General features: G+C 35.2%; 1 protein-coding gene across 21 annotated transcripts in view; it reads left to right on the top strand.

Moving 5' to 3' along the window:
* DST (dystonin) overlaps positions 1 to 18,547 on the top strand; it is a 486,601-nt gene that overhangs the window by 458,424 nt on the left and 9,630 nt on the right. For 17 of the 21 annotated variants that reach the window (XM_073006092.1, XM_073006096.1, XM_073006083.1 and 14 more), the window contains 11 exons: positions 777 to 936; positions 3,351 to 3,545; positions 4,092 to 4,220; positions 8,765 to 8,908; positions 9,914 to 10,102; positions 12,171 to 12,300; positions 13,929 to 14,092; positions 14,892 to 15,054; positions 15,890 to 16,044; positions 16,215 to 16,289; positions 17,182 to 17,199. In XM_073006092.1, coding sequence (XP_072862193.1) covers positions 777 to 936; positions 3,351 to 3,545; positions 4,092 to 4,220; positions 8,765 to 8,908; positions 9,914 to 10,102; positions 12,171 to 12,300; positions 13,929 to 14,092; positions 14,892 to 15,054; positions 15,890 to 16,044; positions 16,215 to 16,289; positions 17,182 to 17,199 — 1,522 coding nt within the window. The remainder of the gene's footprint in view (positions 1 to 776; positions 937 to 3,350; positions 3,546 to 4,091; positions 4,221 to 8,764; positions 8,909 to 9,913; positions 10,103 to 12,170; positions 12,301 to 13,928; positions 14,093 to 14,891; positions 15,055 to 15,889; positions 16,045 to 16,214; positions 16,290 to 17,181; positions 17,200 to 18,547) is intronic. The other 4 variants (XM_073006087.1, XM_073006085.1, XM_073006082.1 and 1 more) reach the window with 1 other exon arrangement.

Raw genomic sequence — 18,547 nt, 5'->3', positions numbered from 1 at the left:
TCAAAAATTTTAAGTAATAAAGTATAATAGTAGTAGAGTTCAAATATCTTGTACATGTTTCCAAATTTTCCTGTTGATCCTTAATCCTAATGATTTTTGTCAGCATCAAGATTAAATAGGTTATATTCAGTTCTAGGGAACTCAGTAAGTTTTTGTCATGTTAGTTTTTTAAAAATCTTAAATTCCTCAGCCACAAAATTTTACATACCCTTTCCAGTATTGTATACATGGTTTTATTTACAACATTTTTGAAAAGACAAAATAATGAAGTCATGACAAACAGATCAATGAATGCTAGGGGTTTGAAGACAGGGACAAGGTGTGTCTATAAAGAGACAGCATGAGGGAGAATTTTGGGATGGTTGAACTGTTCTGGATCTTGATTGTGGTGATGGTTACATGAATCTATATATGTGTTAAAATGTATAGAAGTGTATATGAAAAAATGTCAAGTATACTGCCTGATAATCTAAAACAAAATTTTAAAAATATTTGAACAATTTAAAAGGTCGATTTTTATAAAGAAACATGAAGGGTCCATGGTTTCCAAAGGTGAGAATTTTCCTGGAACAGATGCCATGTATTTAAGGAATAAAAAAGAAAGTTTAGAAAAGTTTTGGTTTTTTTTCTAAGAAGAGCAAAGAAGCAACAATGAATACCAATATACTGCTCTTCCTCTTGAGTACCACTCAGCCTTCATCAATTAATTTTAGATGTTCAGATATATGAGTGGCTTTTTTTGTTGCAAGGATCAATTTTTCTACCTTTTTCCCTAGACAAAACAAATTGGAGGAAGCCCTGTTATTTTCTGGACAATTCACAGATGCCCTACAGGCTCTCATTGATTGGTTGTATAGAGTTGAACCCCAGCTGGCAGAAGACCAACCTGTTCATGGAGACATTGATTTAGTGATGAATCTGATCGATAATCACAAGGTAATGTTATCTAGGGCATTTTATTTTATCTTGTTTGATTACTCTGAGTGTACAAGGAAATATGAACCATTTAAATTAGCTTTTAAAATCAGGAGACTATAGATCATATGACATAACAGTCTTTATTTTTGAAATATGTGTCTGAGCAGAACCTGGAAGCTACCTTTAAAAGTGATGGGGAAATATTATTTAGTGTCAGTGAAATACTTTTGTTTTTAATTACCGGATCTAAAACCTTTTTAGAACTTGGAAAGTGATTTCATTCTCTGGTGCTTTAAAACAGATTTCAAGAATGTTTTACTGTCTTTAGTTATGCACTTAAACAATTATGTAATAAAATTTAAAATAATTCATTCAGTGACCTGACACTAAGTTATTGCATAAGTGTGTAGATTTGTGACATGATCCGTGGGGGTCATGACCAACTGCTTTTAAAAATATGGAACCAAAACTGTTTTAACCTTGCCCCTTGAACTATAGCAATTTATGAGTCAGCAGCATGTGCTATGAGGGATTTGATTATTGTTTACTTCAAGAAAACTGGCTTTCTTGAAATCTCCTGATATATTTATGTTAAACTGTCGTGTCATGTAAATCAAAGGTAATATTCAAGGTGTCCAGCTAAGTGTAAGGTCCTAAATTATGATCAAATCATATAAAACAACTTAGCCTGGAAACAATATGAAGCATAGTACTAATGTAGAATAGTTGTGTTGGAGTTGACTTTATATAAAAACATCTTACATCACTCTATTTGAATTCATCTTGTATTTCCTCTGTCTAGTGTTTGAGTTCAGAAAACTTATTTCATTTGTAATGTTCTCTTTATACTGGTTATGCTATTTTGATCTTACCATTCTTTTTAAAATAGTCTTATTGCATATTTGTTTTCCCTTTTTTCTTTCTATTCTATCGTTATACCCATAAGAGAGTTTGTTACACTCAAAAAGTGAAACAAACTAAATTAAAATAAAATAAAATAATAAATAAAGAACAATGGTTAGGTCTACAAAAGCTAAAAATTTAAAAATTACCTGGCTTTGCTTATATTGAAATAAATATTTTGTGTATGGTTAATACTTCTGTATTTCCTGGCATTTATTCAATGAGTAATGAATAGCGTAATGTTACTTTTTACATAAATGCCATTTCTGTAAACTCACTGTCTAAATATTTAGTACTCTAGGTAATTGCCAGATCTTTTATATATTAAAGGTCATCAAGAATGAATGAATCATTTAGCATTAGTAATACAACTGGAAGGCTCAAGAAGTTCAAGTATGCAAAATGCTTTGGAAAGTCTGCTGAAAACTATTGGACTAGTCCTATCATAAATGGAATATTTAAATACTGTACCATTTGCACATGTGTTTATGTGTGTGTGTGAATGTGTGTATTGGTGTATATGTGCACATTTGTATCTGCAGGCATATCTCATAACTGTTATAGTTGAATCCGTCAAATAATCACTATTGTGATAGGCTCACTTTTGTGAATGATCTGAGTATCAGAATAGAAACCTATAGATAAGGCCAAATGGTAATATTCATTTATGATGATTTTTAAAAAAACTCATTAATTTCGTTGTGACAGAGTGTTGGTTATTAATGTTTGAAAGATTTAGTTGCATACACAGATTCTTGGATCAAAAATAAAGAGCACTGGGCTCACTTCTTAGATCAGTCTGTGGCCAAAATAAATCAATTTAATTTCTGGCACATCAAAGTTTGTCAAAATTAGGCAGGGAAAAAAAAAAAAAAAAAAAAAAAAAAGACCCAGAAACTTTTCCTGTAAGGTGAAAGACAGGGATTTAAGCCTCTAAAATTTGACATTATGAGTTAGTACCTAATATATTATGAAAGGCCAAGGAGTTTTATAGGAGTAAAGGACCGTCTGCCAACTTCCTATGGAATTCCCTGCCATTATCTCTTAAGAACTCCATGGTACACACATCAGGATTGTTTAGTCCTCTGTTAGCTTCTTAGGTACATCTCTTAGAGTAGTGCCGAAGCCAGCATCACTTGGAATTCACACTAATTATTTGAGAGGAATTGGGACACCATATTAAAGAATCATTAAAAAAAGGAATCTGATGCATTGTTTTATGAAATTGAAATAAAGAAGGCTGGCTGCCATTATTTAAATCCAATATGTCATTTTAAAATAAGGTAATCTTGTTTTCTCACGAGTATGTGACAGAACTGAACAAATGTATACAAGACTATTCTTGATGATGCTCAAATAGGAGTAGTGTGTCATTTATCTTCTGAAGATGCTGCCAGAAATATGGTTATTAAACTTTAGGTCTTAGATATCTGTACATGATGTTATATGCACATATATCTCTCAAACAGTATGTGTTACTGTTTTGGTTTTGTAATTAAAAATAATTTTTCAAAATATGGTCTTCTTAGGCCTTCCAAAAAGAGTTGGGGAAGAGGACCAGCAGTGTGCAGGCCCTGAAGCGCTCAGCCCGAGAACTCATAGAAGGCAGTCGGGATGACTCCTCCTGGGTCAAAGTCCAGATGCAAGAATTAAGCACACGCTGGGAGACCGTGTGTGCACTTTCCATATCAAAGCAAACACGGTTAGAAGCAGCCCTGCGTCAGGTAAAAACCATATAAATGAGAGCTGGGTGTAATGGGAAAAGTATTGAAACCTCAACAAGAACTATTCTAGTAAAAAACTGAGTAAACTGTGAGTAAAAAACCTCGTGTCTCAATCAGGACAGTCTGAAGAAGGAAATTCTAATAGCATCATTGCCTTGATCCTTTTCCCACCCTCCCCCATGAATTTAAATTACTGCTAGAGGGAGGCATTCTAATCTTCACATAGAAGTGCTGCTTGAGTAATGTTTCGGCTTGGAAGTATGATGGACTGTCATTCATCTAAAATCAAGTTGTTAAAGTGGTAATTTTTTCTTCATATAGGCCTTTTTAATATATTAGGTGTTTTCTTATTTTTAAAATATGTATATCTTTATCTTCTTAATGGGAGTAGTGAAGCAATTTAAGTTTAAAACTTTTTGTTTTTTTCATTGAAAGGATGAATCCACTATACAGTTCTGTAAATTGTGCTAACAGGCATATTTGGGAATTTTGTTTGGTGTGTGTGTGTGTGTGTGTGTGTGTGTGTGTATGTGTGTGAACTCTTAGGCAGAGGAATTCCACTCGGTGGTACATGCCCTCTTGGAGTGGCTGGCTGAGGCAGAGCAAACCCTGCGTTTCCATGGTGTCCTCCCAGATGATGAGGATGCTCTCCGGACTCTCATTGATCAGCATAAAGTGAGTAATATATAAATGCTAAGTAAAGCTACATTAGAAAATCAAAGCAAGGAAAATAGACTCATGATTATAAATATCAACTGCATGAATATTTTCCTTCCTGAGAAATACTTAAACACCTGGTACATTTGAGAGGGTACTTCTGTCCACCTTGCTTGTATATGTATGTCCCCGTGCACCCACGCACATGTATGTGTACCTGTCTTTTTATGTTTCCTTTTTAGGGAAGGTAGTTATTCTGTTTCCTATCTCAAGGAAGCATATTGATTTATCTAGGCTTTTTGGCTTTTGACCAAAATTGGTCAATATTGTTGCAGTCATTATGTGGGTTTCAAAAATAAAACTTCTTTAATAGGCAGTTTGGCATTTATAAAATTATACCTGTAGGATTGTAAATTAGTAATTTTGCCCTTTGTAAACAAGACACACAGGTAATTTAATAACTCACCTTTAAATCTATTTTTAAGCCTCTGCTGCTTCTGTTCTTAATCAAGAGCCTTTTAAATCCTTTTTAGAAGTAACCTATAGTATACATTAAAAATTTTAAAAATGAATTCCACAAGCCAATATTCTGTTGAATAACTAACCAAGTCTAAATCTGGCTATTGAGTTTTCAAATCAAGATTTTTCCTGTGGCAATGCATGAAACTTGCCAAAACCCTTCAGAGAGTGATCCAGATATCTCTTAACAGATGTTTTTTAACCTTTGACTCAAAAAGTCAGGAATTTGAAATGGTAACACTCAATGTAGTGTTGATGTCAGCATTTCCTATTAACTTTAAAGAATCTTTTTAACACCAGTAAATAATTTTGTCTTTTGAGATCAGGCTGGAAATACATCATTAATTTTAGTGTAGCATGGATTACATCATCTGTAGAGAGTTGTTATTTTAATTAATACCCTCTATCAAAGATGGGTTGCTGCATCTATAGCAATGAAATATTGCCATGTCATTTAAAAAGTGGTGCAAGCTTTCATAACATTTTCTGGAAGAATGAAATGCTATATACACCATTTAAATTTGAAGCTAGAATATAAGAAGAAGACAATTACATCAAATTTATTATAAATTTTTGAGTCCATTCAACATTTTGAAAATGTAGTTTATATTATATTACTGTGGGCTTACCATCAGCCAGCATTGAGTTCTATTAATATTCTTAGGTTTGGGTCTCAGAGTAGCAATAAATATTTGCTGGACACCACTTAAAGCCCATCGTGCATATCTAACACCCTACAGAAAGGAGCCTATTTATGGTATCACCACTCTCACAGGACCAGGAAACCTCCAGGAGGCAAGTATCCAGAGCAGGGGTAGTGGTTTTTATAACAAATTATTTTTAAATAGCATAAAATTACCTGTAATTTTATAAAGCATTTCTTAATAATATTTTGCAGTAACACTATTCATTCTTTTCCATCTCTTCTGTTTCCCTTCACACATTCACCATTCACCAATCAAAGAAAAACCGAACATTTAATTTCTTAACACTAGGACTAGAGACTTCTTAGTATAATCCAGTTTCTAAAAACGGCAGGCTTTCCCACACGAGAACAAACCAGTAAGGTAAGGTTCAGACTAGGTTGGAAGGGCATAGAATTCAGTGGAATGTTGACAGTCCCATCCACCAAATAGGTGTACAAGTGATTGAGAGGACATTATTTGTATCAGCTGTTCTCTGGGGGAAACACAGATGTTAGATTAACCTATTTTTTCCTCTTCCTTATAATGTTGCAATTTTTAACTTTTTTTATTTAGGAGGATCTGTATTGAAAAAGTGATAATTTTTTAAGTTATGATATTTAAAAAGTAGGTCATGTTATCAGAGTGTGCCATCAATTGAAACTTGACTCCATTATAGTAAACTTGTAAATAAAAGGTCTAGAAAGCATTTATTCAGTAAATCACATACTCTTTTGAACGAATTACTGGGAACATAAAAATGAATAAAACAGTCTTTTAATCTTGTGGACCGAACAGTCTAATATAGCAAAATGCCAGAGTAGGAGATATGTCACAGAGCTGCTTCACAGAGATTAAAGACAAAAGGCCACTTATATTAGAGTAAAACATATAAACATATTATATAAATTTAAATTCAGAGAGTACATGTACATGTTTGCTACCTGAGTATATTGAGTAATAGTAGAGACTGGACTTCTTTTGTACCAGTCATCCAAATATTAAACACTGTACACAATAGGTAATTTTTTTAATTTTTCAACCCTCAGGCCCCTTTTATCCTCCATGCTTTTTGGAGTCCTCAGTGTCTATTATTTCCATCTTTATGTCCATGTGTTCCCATTGTTTGGCTCCCATTTATACGTGAGAATATGTGATATTTGATTTTCTGTTTGAGTTACTTCACTTAGGATAATGGCCTCCAGCTCCATGCATGTTGCTGCAAAGTACATGATTTCATTCTTTTTTATGGCTGCATAGTATTCCATGCTATATATGTACCACATTTTTTTTATCCAATCAACTGTTGATGGACACTTAGGTTGGTTCTGTGACTTTGCTTTTATGAATAGTGCTGGAATTAACATATGAGTGCTGGTGTCTTTTTGATATAACAATTTCTTTTCCTTTGGGTAGATACCGAGTAGTGGAATTGCTGGGTCAAATGGTACTTCTAATTTTAGTTTTTTGAAATATATCCATACTGTTTTTCATAGACATTGAACTAATTTATATTGCCACTAACAGTGTATAAGCACTCCCTTTTCTCAGCATCCACATCATGTGTTGTTTTTTCACTTTTTAGTAATAGTTATTGTGACTTGTGTAATATGATATCTCAGGGTGGCTTTAATTTGTGTATCTCTGATAATTAGTGATGCTGAGCATTTTTCATGTGTGTGTTGGCTGCTTGTATGCTTGTATTCTTCTTTTGAGAAATGTCTGTTCATGTCCTTGTCCCAGTTTTCGGTGGAGTTGTTTGTTGTTTTCTTGTTGAGTTGTTTGAGTTCCTTGCAGATTCTGGATATTAGTCTTTCTTCAGAGGCATGATTTGCAAATATTTTCTCCCATTCTGTAGCTTAACTGTTTACTCTGTTGATTCTATCTTTTACTGTGCAGAAGCTTTTTTATTTAATTAAGTCCCATTTGTCTATATTCATTTTTGTCGCATTCACTTTTGGGATCCTTGTCATAAATTATTTGCCTAGGCCAATGTCCAGAAGAGTTTTTTCTAGGTTTTCTTGTAGTATTTTTATCGTAAAACACGTATATTTCAAAGTGAACACCCCTCTTCACATAGTGTGAGTAGCACGGGCATCATCGACGTCTGCGGCCTCTGACACTCATGGTATAATCAAGTAATTGCTCTTGGTGCAGGGGTCCAGAGAGACTGGGGTGTCTGCAGATCTCTGACATTCTATATGAGATTTTGGAAGCATGTCGCATTTTTAAGGGCAAAGATTCTCAATTTGTAGTCACATTTTCAGAGTTCTATGGTCTTTTCATCTATGGATGTAGTTCTGATGGTAGAAAGTACAATTATGTATGTGAGACATTTGTAAAACATTTATTTGAAAGATCACCCTCGAGGATGTCAAGGCTTTGTTCATTCTGCTTGCTCAGAGGGACTTGCTCGAACCACTAGAATTGCCAGAACAGAGGAGAGTGCCTCTTACTGGCATCTTAAAGGGACAGTTCTCACATGGGCTGACGTGCTGTCAGGCTCACTCTCTCCAACCTCCCCCTCACTTTTTACTGCCTGGACACTTTGGGCCCTGTCTCCCGTACCCCCAAACATTTATATTTCCTTACCCAGTCTTCTCTCTACTTAGTACTTTTTCATTCATGCTCCTATATTTCCTGGCATAGTTAATGCTATTTTAAATATTAACCTCCTTATCTTATTTGTTAGAACTTATTTTTGGTCAATCAATATTGTTTCTATCTCTAGCAATACTGCCTCTCCCAATGCTATTCTCCATTAATAATATAATTATATCCAAATTTGGAAGAGTTATTTTTTGTATAATACATTTTTAAAGCATGAAATATCCTATAAAGTTGGCCCTCTGTATCCAAATACTCAAAAATAAAATAGTTAAAAATATTCAAAAATAAAATGGATGGTTGCATCTGTGCTGAATACACTTTTTTCTTTGTCATTATTCCCTAAACAATACCATAGCAACTATTTACAATTATTTACATTGCATTAGGTATTATTAGTAATCTAGAGATGATATGAAGCATATGGGGAGGATGTACTTAGGTCATATGCAAATACTACATCATTTTATATGAGGGACTTGAGCATCCTTGGATTTTATTATGCCCAATATCCTGGAACCAGCTCCCCATGGATACCAAGGGATGACTGTACTTGTATTTTAAAGTACATATTAGAAAGTACTTTTTCTATTTTGTCCCCTTTTCCTCCCCAATTAGTAAATGATTTCCACTGTGAATAAACCAATTGAAGTTTTTGCTTATTTGTTTAATTCTGGCAGTCAAACAAATGTCACCAGAGTTTTGTTTTCAGCCAGTGCCAACAGTTAATTTAAGTCTTTGTTTCTGCTGTAGGAATTCATGAAGAAACTGGAAGAAAAGAGAGCTGAACTAAATAAGGCCACCACTATGGGCGACACCGTTTTGGCTATCTGCCACCCCGACTCCATCACCACCATTAAGCACTGGATAACAATCATCCGGGCGAGGTTTGAGGAGGTCAGTGTGTCTCAGATAATCTTCACAGTAGCAATAGCTTAGAGAGTTGGGGGGTGTGGGAAATTTAGGAATTAAGATGTGCTTATGGCCATGGGAAAATGAGACCTCTACATAGAAAATGTTCTTGTAAATACGCTTCTTGTATGCATTACAATCTCTGAAATTAACTTTTCTTTAAAAGGTCAAAGAAATTTTGCAGCTATATCCCTGGAAAATTTGAAGGCAAATATTTAGTACACTATATAACATTTTGGCCTCCTTGCACAGTGTTTCTATTGAATAATCCAGCAGTTAGATGGTGTTTCGGAGCAGTATATACTGGTGGAGTGAATTGGTATACATAAAGTGAATTAATTCTGTATTTAATATTTTAGCTTTTTTTTTTTTGGACAGAGTCTCGATTTATTGCCCAGGCTGGAGTGCAAGAGTGTGATCTTGGCTCACTGCAACCTCCACCTCCCAGGTTCAAGCAATTCCTCTGCCTCAGCCTCCCGAGTAGCTGGGATTACAGACGCGCACCACCATGCCTGGCTAATTTTTTTGTATGTTTAGTAGAGACAGGGTTTCACCAGGTTGGTCAGACTGGTCTTGAACTCCTGACCTCGTGATCCGCCCGCCTCGGCCACCCAAAGTGCTGGGATTACAGGCGTCAGCCACCGCGCCCTACCAATATCTTAGCTTTTTACATTTCTACTCTGTGCCACATGGAGTAAGCTTACCTGATCCTTCAGAGAATGCATATTTGAACTCAAATTAGAAAGCAAAAGGAAGCCTGAGTGATTGACATGCATCTTTAAATTCTGAAGATGATGAACATTATCGTGGGCTCTCATATCCTCCTCGAGCCAGATCTTGATGCCACTAATGGAATCTAAAAAGACCAGAAGCATTATGGGTCTAGCCCAGGATGATTCTAATTGTCATTTAAAATTTATTTATTTTATATCACTGCAATTATTTTACTAAGTTGGAGGAAATTCTGAGAAATTTCTGTTTCTCTGACAGGTGCTGGCCTGGGCAAAGCAACATCAGCAGAGATTAGCAAGTGCTCTGGCTGGGCTTATTGCCAAACAGGAATTGTTGGAAGCTTTGCTGGCTTGGTTGCAATGGGCTGAAACTACACTTACTGATAAGGATAAAGAAGTCATCCCCCAGGAGATCGAAGAGGTGAAAGCACTCATTGCAGAACACCAGGTAAAATAAATATAATCCTAACTCCTGTTAACCATTTTCTGAGATATTTTCTTTCTTTCACTGCTGTACTTCTCAAAACACTGCTTTGTTATTATTTTCACTTCTTCAGACTCCTCAGCTCCTTACAATTGTATTTCCAGTTCTGCAGCTGCCCTAAAACCTCTTTTTACGGGAACCCTCTGTGACCTTTGCAAAACTTTCCTTCTTTGTCCTCTGTGGGGTTATACTCGTGGTATTGTCTCACGCTCACTCCTGCTCTCCCTTTTGCCTTCTTAACGTCAGCTCTCTTTACTCCTTATGTGTTATCCTCAGCTCTCTACTTCCCTCACTCTGTTCCCTCTTTTGGTGATCTCACCCACCTCCACCTCCCTGGCTTCAGTGGGTACCTTGTTTGATTGCTCTGTTTGCATTTTTATGTCTTCGAAGATGACTGTCACCACTTGAAATACATCGTGTGAAAAACGGAACATGTTGTCTTTCTTAGAAAAAACACTTTTCCTATTTATCCTACTTGTTTTAAACTCAACTGATGGGTATCACACTCACTTTGATTTACTTGATTGCTCACAATGTGTTTAATATGCATTTACAAAGAGAAATATTAAGTGTCAGCTCAGTTGGTTAAGCAATTAGTGTTGCCATTATTGTGTGTATATGTGTGTGTGTTTTAAAAGTCTAAGACATCAATGTCTATAATGGCCCTAAGTGTACCAGGTCATGTTCCCTGTGATCAGAGGTATTAGAGTTCTTCAGTGTGACAAATATTCCAGAAAGGTGTTACTTCACTTTTCCCTTTTGTCTGGGTCTCCTTTTTCCCATCATTTTTCACAGCCTCTGCCTTTCCTCAGCCTTTGCTGCATATTCCAAATATAGGGATACCTAGTAAATAATAATAATAAGCCCAAGGAGATGAGATAAGCAGTGGCAAGGTAGTTAAACCTTTTAAATACAATGGTAGTATACTTTAAACCAAATAGCTTTTACCATCCTTGGAATAGCCTATTTATGAATATTTTGATATGTCCACATTAAATGTGGATGCAGTATGTCATAATATATCAAAGAGCCGTCTTTTTTTTTTGACGGGCAGGGTCTCACTCTGTTGCCCAGGCTGGAATGCAGTGGCACAGTCATGGCTCACTGCAGCCTCAACCTCCTGGGCTCAAGTGATCCTCCCACCTCAGCCTCCTGTGTAGCTGGGACTATAAGGCACATGCCACCTGGCCTAATGTTTTCATTTTTTGTAGAGACAGGGTTTCACTGTGTTGCCTAATCAAAGCCATCTTAAATATTTCAAATATGTAGGTGAAATGTGCCACAGAAAAGTTCTTGGAAACATCCTAGCTAACTAGTTTCTTTGTAGACAGATGCTCACTAAAGATTCTTCTGAGGAGCTTGGAAGCCTGAGTTTGGTTGGTGCACAGACAGGTTATTTTATTCACATGACTTCTCCCATGTGTCCATATATGTTATTCAACTAAAACAAATTATTTTTATTTTCAGTGTACTCTCTTTACATTATATATATATATGTGTGTGTGTGTGTGTGTGTGTGTGTGTATATATATATATTTTTTTTTTTTTAAGACAGAGTCTCACTCTGTTGCCCAGGCTGGAGTGCAGTGACACAATCTCGGCTCACTGCAACCTCTGCCTCCTAGGTTCAAGCGATTCTGCTGCCTCAGCCTCCCCAGTAGCTGGAACTACAGGCACATACTACCATGCCTGGTTAATTTTTGTAATTTTAGTAGAGATGGGGTTTCATCATATTGGTCAGGCTGGTCTCAAACTCCTGACCTCAGGTGATCCACCTGCCTTGGCCTCCCAAAGTGCTGGGATTACAGGTGTGAGCCCACTGCATCCAGCCACATTTTATATTCTTTAAAAATTAGTAAATGCTGCATTATGATGGTTTAGATTTTTTTTTACCCTGAAGATAAAGCATGATGATTTATTCTTCTTCAGAAATAATAACATGGTTCTTTCATCCTTCTGTTTTTAGTTCATTTCTGAAGATGGTTTTCTCTAGTATACTCTTATTTGATTGACATAATTTCTTTCATTTCAGACCTTCATGGAGGAAATGACCAGAAAACAGCCTGATGTTGATAAAGTAACGAAGACCTATAAGAGGAGAGCTGCTGATCCTTCCTCATTACAATCCCATATTCCAGTCTTGGATAAGGGACGAGCAGGAAGTAAGCAGTGATCAATTTCTTTAAAATGTCAATAAACAAGGGAGCTAATTTTATTTTGAGTTATTTGAAATTTGGGGGCAGTTGGTGATTTTACATGAGCACTGGCTATCATGAAATGCTTTCTTGAAAGAATACATGTGCTCAAGTATTGTAGAAACTTACTTAAAAATAAAGAAAAAATATACCCAGGTTTCTGTATGTAACTTTATTGTCTTAAAGTGTATCTTTCATATTAGCTAGAAGAAAACTGAAAAAATTTACAATAAGAACAGAAATCATCACCCCCTTTGCATGGTCTCATTTTTCTTCTGTTATATATATAACTTTAAAGCTGAGCATAATAAAAATGACCATGACCTGGATAACGTTCATGACTTAGTTGTTCATTGGTGGCCAGCAGTCTGATAGCTTTTGCACATGTTCGTGTGACTTCAGGCTCTGTTTACTTCTAGAGCTGCTTTAACAACATGACATGACATTAAAAACAATCATAGTTAGCTTGGAGAAAATTTAAAAGAAACACAATTTGTGTTAGTGAATGAAAATACATTTTGTGTATTACTTAATTTTTTAATTAAAAAGAAATGATGTCAGAGCTGTTGTGATTACTTATTACACAAGGAGACAAGGTAAACTATTAAGAGCCCTATAGCCAGACTCCTTGGCTGTCTCCAACACTTACCAAACTGAGAAACATAACCCTGGACACGTTACTTAAACTCATTCTGAACCTCAGTTTCCTCATCTGTAAAAGGGGATAATTATAACCTCATTGGACTGCAGTGAGAATTAAATGAGCTAGTACATATAAAATGCTTAACATACTTCCAGGCATATAGTTAAATGCTCAAGTATTTCTTAACTGTAAATCTCAGCTGGGACACTTAACATTCTATATGACCCTAGGCCAGTAATTTTTCTAGGTCATATTTAGCCATTTAGTAAGATGAGAAAAATTTGTTAAGGTCATTGTTTTGTGAAGTTGTTGAGACTTGTGGAAAACAGCCAGAAAGCAGGAGGAAACTTTAGTAAGGCAGTAAACTTGGGTTTGAGACTATGCATAGGAAACATGCAATCTCAGTGGAAAATGGACGTGGGCAAAGGCTGGGGTCCCATACACGTGCTGCCATATTTTAGTGGCATTTGTGAAGTGTCTTGCTTTGACTCCTGTGACTGCCCAGTGTCTGCTGCCCTCATCTGCTCTCCCTTTCTGCCTTCTTCTGTAGGAAGGACAGCTGGGTTTGATGTAACTCATTGTAAGATAGTCTCACTGGCCTGTGAGATTTCCTTTAACAAATAGGAGGATCACAGCATGCTTCATTGTCATTGAAATGGCATGAATTTTAAGCTGGAAGATGTTTTAAGCATAAATTTATTGAGAGAGATTTCCAGTATTTAAATGCCCTTGTCAAGAGATATTTCTTCAACTTGCATGAACAGTGTGAGATCCTTAATAAGGAAAGCAGATTTGGACCTTGACATTATACATCATCTAAATTAGGATACTTTTACTTGTACAAACCCACAATTAAGTTGATGCAGTCTTAGCTAGGAGCAAAAAAGGTCAAGCCTTAGCACATTTCAGAACCCTGGAAACTGCCATCCTAACTAAAGTTATATCTTCACAGGAAAACGCTTTCCAGCATCAAGCTTGTATCCCTCTGGGTCACAGACACAAATTGAAACCAAAAATCCTAGGGTTAACTTACTGGTGAGCAAATGGCAGCAAGTCTGGCTCCTGGCGTTGGAAAGAAGGAGGAAACTCAATGATGCCTTGGACAGGCTGGAGGAGGTTTGGAAATTCATACCCTCATCACCTTATTGTCATTTGCCCTCATTTCTCGTAACACATTGCCATCGCCAAAATCTTGGTATTTTTTAACTTTTCTGATAATAAACAAACTCTCGCTATTCGAGTACATTTTTAAATTCCAAAATAAATACCACAAGTATGTGTGATTTTGTGAAACATTGATATATGGGATTTGGATTTAGGAAATCAATAAAGTAAAAAAAAAATGATTATATTTTAACAATCAGAAGCTGATCCCTTAAGAATAAAATCTAACTTGACATAATGTCATAATGTTTGCTGGCCATTCTGCCTGGCAAATATAATCATTGATATTTCAGATCTTTTGATTGTGTGTATTTGATTACCTAAGATTTCAAGTTTTGGATTCTGCAATTGGGAAATTTTTAGAAGCCCTGGGGAGTTAAGAGAGTGGCTGATAGTGCAGAGGGAGAGAGAGCGAAGGGTTAGGTAAGTGCTGTTGAGCTGGACCTGCTATCCCAGTGAGCATGACTAGTGGTGGTACTTAGAGCCAGGCCACCTTTATGACTTTGGCATTAATCAGAAATTTACGGCGTAAGTTTTTAGGAATTTTATTTGTAAAGATAAATCAGTGACAGAAATGAAATACATTTTAAAGCCAAAATGTTTCTAAGTTCCCTTGGCAAGATAATACCTCTTTTTGAAATGGAAAGGATATGTGTACTACTTAGAGAATCATTTAAAAAGTTATTCATATGTGTAATCTACAATTTTAGTACAACATTAACTCAACCAAAATACCTTTTGTCCTTTTTAGCTGAGGGAATTTGCTAACTTTGATTTTGATATTTGGCGCAAAAAATACATGCGATGGATGAATCACAAGAAATCTCGAGTGATGGACTTCTTCAGGAGAATTGATAAAGACCAGGATGGGAAAATAACACGGCAGGAATTTATTGATGGAATTCTTTCCTCAAGTAAGTTCCAAGACAGGCGACTGTAACTAATACAATTTTTAAAGCAAAGAAGCACATTTTAAAATTGTGGGTCCAGTGAACTTGTGTTACTAATAAGGCATTGCCTTGTAAGTTGCCTAGGAAGTCACTACCCTTAAAAAAGTGTTTTTTGGTAAAATCTGTGGCTCTGGATTGAGGAACACTCACTACCTGTGTGATCACAGATACGTTGTTCCCTCACTCCACTGAGGCTGGGAACTTGTTAGAATAATAAAGTCAATAATATATGATTCTTAAGGTGTTTTCTGTGTGTGTGTGTGTGTGTGTGTGTGTGTGTGTGTGTGTGTGTGTGTTGCCTGGCATCTGTGTAATAGGAAGTCAATAAATTCAAGTCCCTTTCTTTTTCATTCTAATTTATATTCTGATCTAACTTTGTCATTAGTAGGAAATTAGAACTCTGTAAAACTTCTTAAGATACTTATCACCTTCTTGTTTGATGGCCCAATCATTTGTATGTGATTTCCCTGACAGATGTTACTAGATGTCATTCTTAAGGTAAATTTCATAAATTATTCTTTGACTAGTAATTGAACCATATAAAATTGCCAATGTTAAACATTTTCAACCTAAAAAAACCCAGCATTTTACATGATTCACCTAAGTAGTAATTAAAGATAAGTTAAGATTATATATAGCTCTTCATTTGCTATGATGTAAATCAGTTTTTTAAAAAAGGATTTTAACATGTTTGATCACTGATGATTTAACCAGCCACATTGAGATTAAAATGTGCAATTGAGAATACCTTGAGAAAGAGCTAACAAGTCACTACTTATCATTGTTTTCAAAATTTTAGAGTTTCCAACCAGTCGCTTGGAGATGAGCGCAGTTGCAGACATCTTTGACAGAGATGGTGATGGATATATTGACTACTATGAATTTGTAGCAGCCCTTCACCCAAATAAAGATGCATATAAACCTATCACAGATGCTGACAAAATCGAAGATGAGGTACTCATTATCTTTCCATTGCATATAACACTGATAGTATGTTCTGCCAGGATATCATGCACAATTCGTACAATCATTTTATTTTCACTTTAATTGTAGTGTCAAAGTTTTAAGGATTCTACTATGTAATATTAACATTAAAGTAAATATTTCATCCTTGTTTTTGGCAGGTGACAAGGCAGGTAGCTAAGTGTAAATGTGCAAAGCGATTTCAAGTTGAACAGATTGGTGATAATAAATACAGGGTAAGTTTTCAAAATAATGTTGTAGTTCCTTTAAAGGACATAAATTGAAATCTGTATATAATTTGATCTCCGTTGTTTTCCAGGAATCTTATTTATTTATTTTTTACCTCATAACAAAATTTAATGGTATATGAAACTCTTATGTTTAACATTTTAATATGTATAATGGTAGCCTGCATTTTGCATATTAGGAAATATCTTTGACATCTACATCATGCACATTGCCTTTAAAGAAAAGTTATTCACAAGAAAATACTCAAATCTCATATATTTAGGTTGCTTCATATTATTTTATATTTTATTATGATTAGAAGTAAATTTTCAGATTTCAAATAAGAAAGCTGCTCTAATCCAGAACCACAAAGTTAAAAATATGGACTCACTTTAATAAATAGGAAAAAAGAGGATAATGTCTTCTCCACTTGTGCAGTAATTTTTGCTTTTATTAAAAATCTCAATTAACTCAGTTCACTCTCTTCAAAACAGAAGAACAGTGTGACTTCATTACTCTTTCTCTATTTTTTTTTTCGGAACATCTCTTATATGTAGTAGCTAGATAGGAAATGTGCTGAGTTTCCCCAATACAGTGTGTTACTTATAAATGAAACATTATTTTTATTTTTATACTTCCATATTAAAGAATAGTCATCAATGTATTCAAAACTTTAACTTAAATTTGAAATCCTAAGATTTTCAAAAATATATGTACAGAAAATAGTCTGATTATTTGGTTTGAAATTGGGACAGATTTCAAACTGGGTGCCTGCACATCTCTAAACTAGATACTACATCGAGAAGCACAGAGTGTGAGTATGTGTGTATGTTCTAGAGTCATACAGAAAGTTTCCTGTTGAACTAATTGTGTCTTTCTTCCATTTTTCATTTTTATCAGTTCTTCCTGGGAAATCAGGTATAAACCAGTGGAATGTATTCTCAAGTTCCTGATGATTTTTTTTTTTAACTTTAATTCATAGTCATTAAAGCTTGCCATGGCCAATCTTTCCCATGCTGTCTCCCTAGCTACTACATTGTTGGTTGGCGTGGTGTTTCTGTAAGCGCTATAAGGGTCCTTGATCCAGGATTCCTTTTTGCCTTGTGTCTTAAATGAGGAGATTACTTTTAAGCAAACCAGATAATGAATTGTAGCTTGGCTTGCTACAATGTTACAAATGCAATTTTTAATTCCCATTTTTGATAATATGAGCATATATTTTATGCTAATACTCATTGGAACACAAATTTGATTCTCCACACATCTCTGTGTTAGGCTCATTGATGTTTAACTATTTAGGACATACGGTCTACAGTAGCCCAGGAGGATCAGTCTCAGGCAGTGACGCAGGAAGACAGAGAGCCAAGAGGTCTCCTTGGCACTCAGCCGCAAGTAACAAGTTCTCACCAAAGAAGCTATTTGCCATTTGTTCAAAATCACTGATTTTTGGGGATTGGCATCCTCTGAGTAGAAATGTTAACTCCGTAGGCTTTAAGTAATATCATTCCTTTTGAGGAAAGTTATTGCTGTAACATATGCAGAATCTTAAAGTCACATTTTATGCCATCTTGATCAAATGTTTATATTGGCACTTAAGTCAATATAAAATGTTTACGTTGACATTTAAGTCAGTATGAACTGTCTAGTGGCACTACATCATGATCAGAATTTTGAAACTAAAGACAAGAGATACTCTGTTTTGATTTAAACATATTCATGAGCTTTTTTTTTTTAACTTTATACTTTGGAAACAACCATGCTATCTATAGTACCTGACCATATTACATTAGATATGACTCTGCCACTCCGTTTTAAAGCCATATTACATCTCAAGCTTCAAATTATCTATTACCTTCATTTATTGCAAGCAAATAATTTATTTTTAAAACTTCCATTAGTTATAATATAAAACATAAAATGTCACTTTTCCGTCCTTGCAATTCTTGGAGTCAGCAAATGAGAGAGCATCTTTTATTTGCAGAGAGGATGAGAGAAATACTTACCTCAAAAGGTTTTACTCACTGAAAGCACAATCAGCAACATTAGTCTGTTTTCTCTTGTCTTGTGATTTGGCTATTGGGAAAATTTAGAGAAATTCTGAAGGCAGTGTTAGTTGTCTGGAGAATACCTTATTAAAATAGAAAATTATTTGTATTTATTACACTTGAAATATCATCTCTATAAGGAACTTTTAGTTATTTCCTTATAACTTTTGTTTTGAGTATAATCTTGAACCAAAATCATCTAGTCCCATTATCTGGTTCCT

The sequence above is a fragment of the Chlorocebus sabaeus genome, chromosome 17 (genome assembly GCF_047675955.1).
Source record: "Chlorocebus sabaeus isolate Y175 chromosome 17, mChlSab1.0.hap1, whole genome shotgun sequence".
Taxonomy (NCBI): domain Eukaryota; kingdom Metazoa; phylum Chordata; class Mammalia; order Primates; family Cercopithecidae; genus Chlorocebus; species Chlorocebus sabaeus.
Note: the sequence above shows the minus strand (reverse complement) of the source record. Positions and strands in the feature narration are given on the sequence as shown.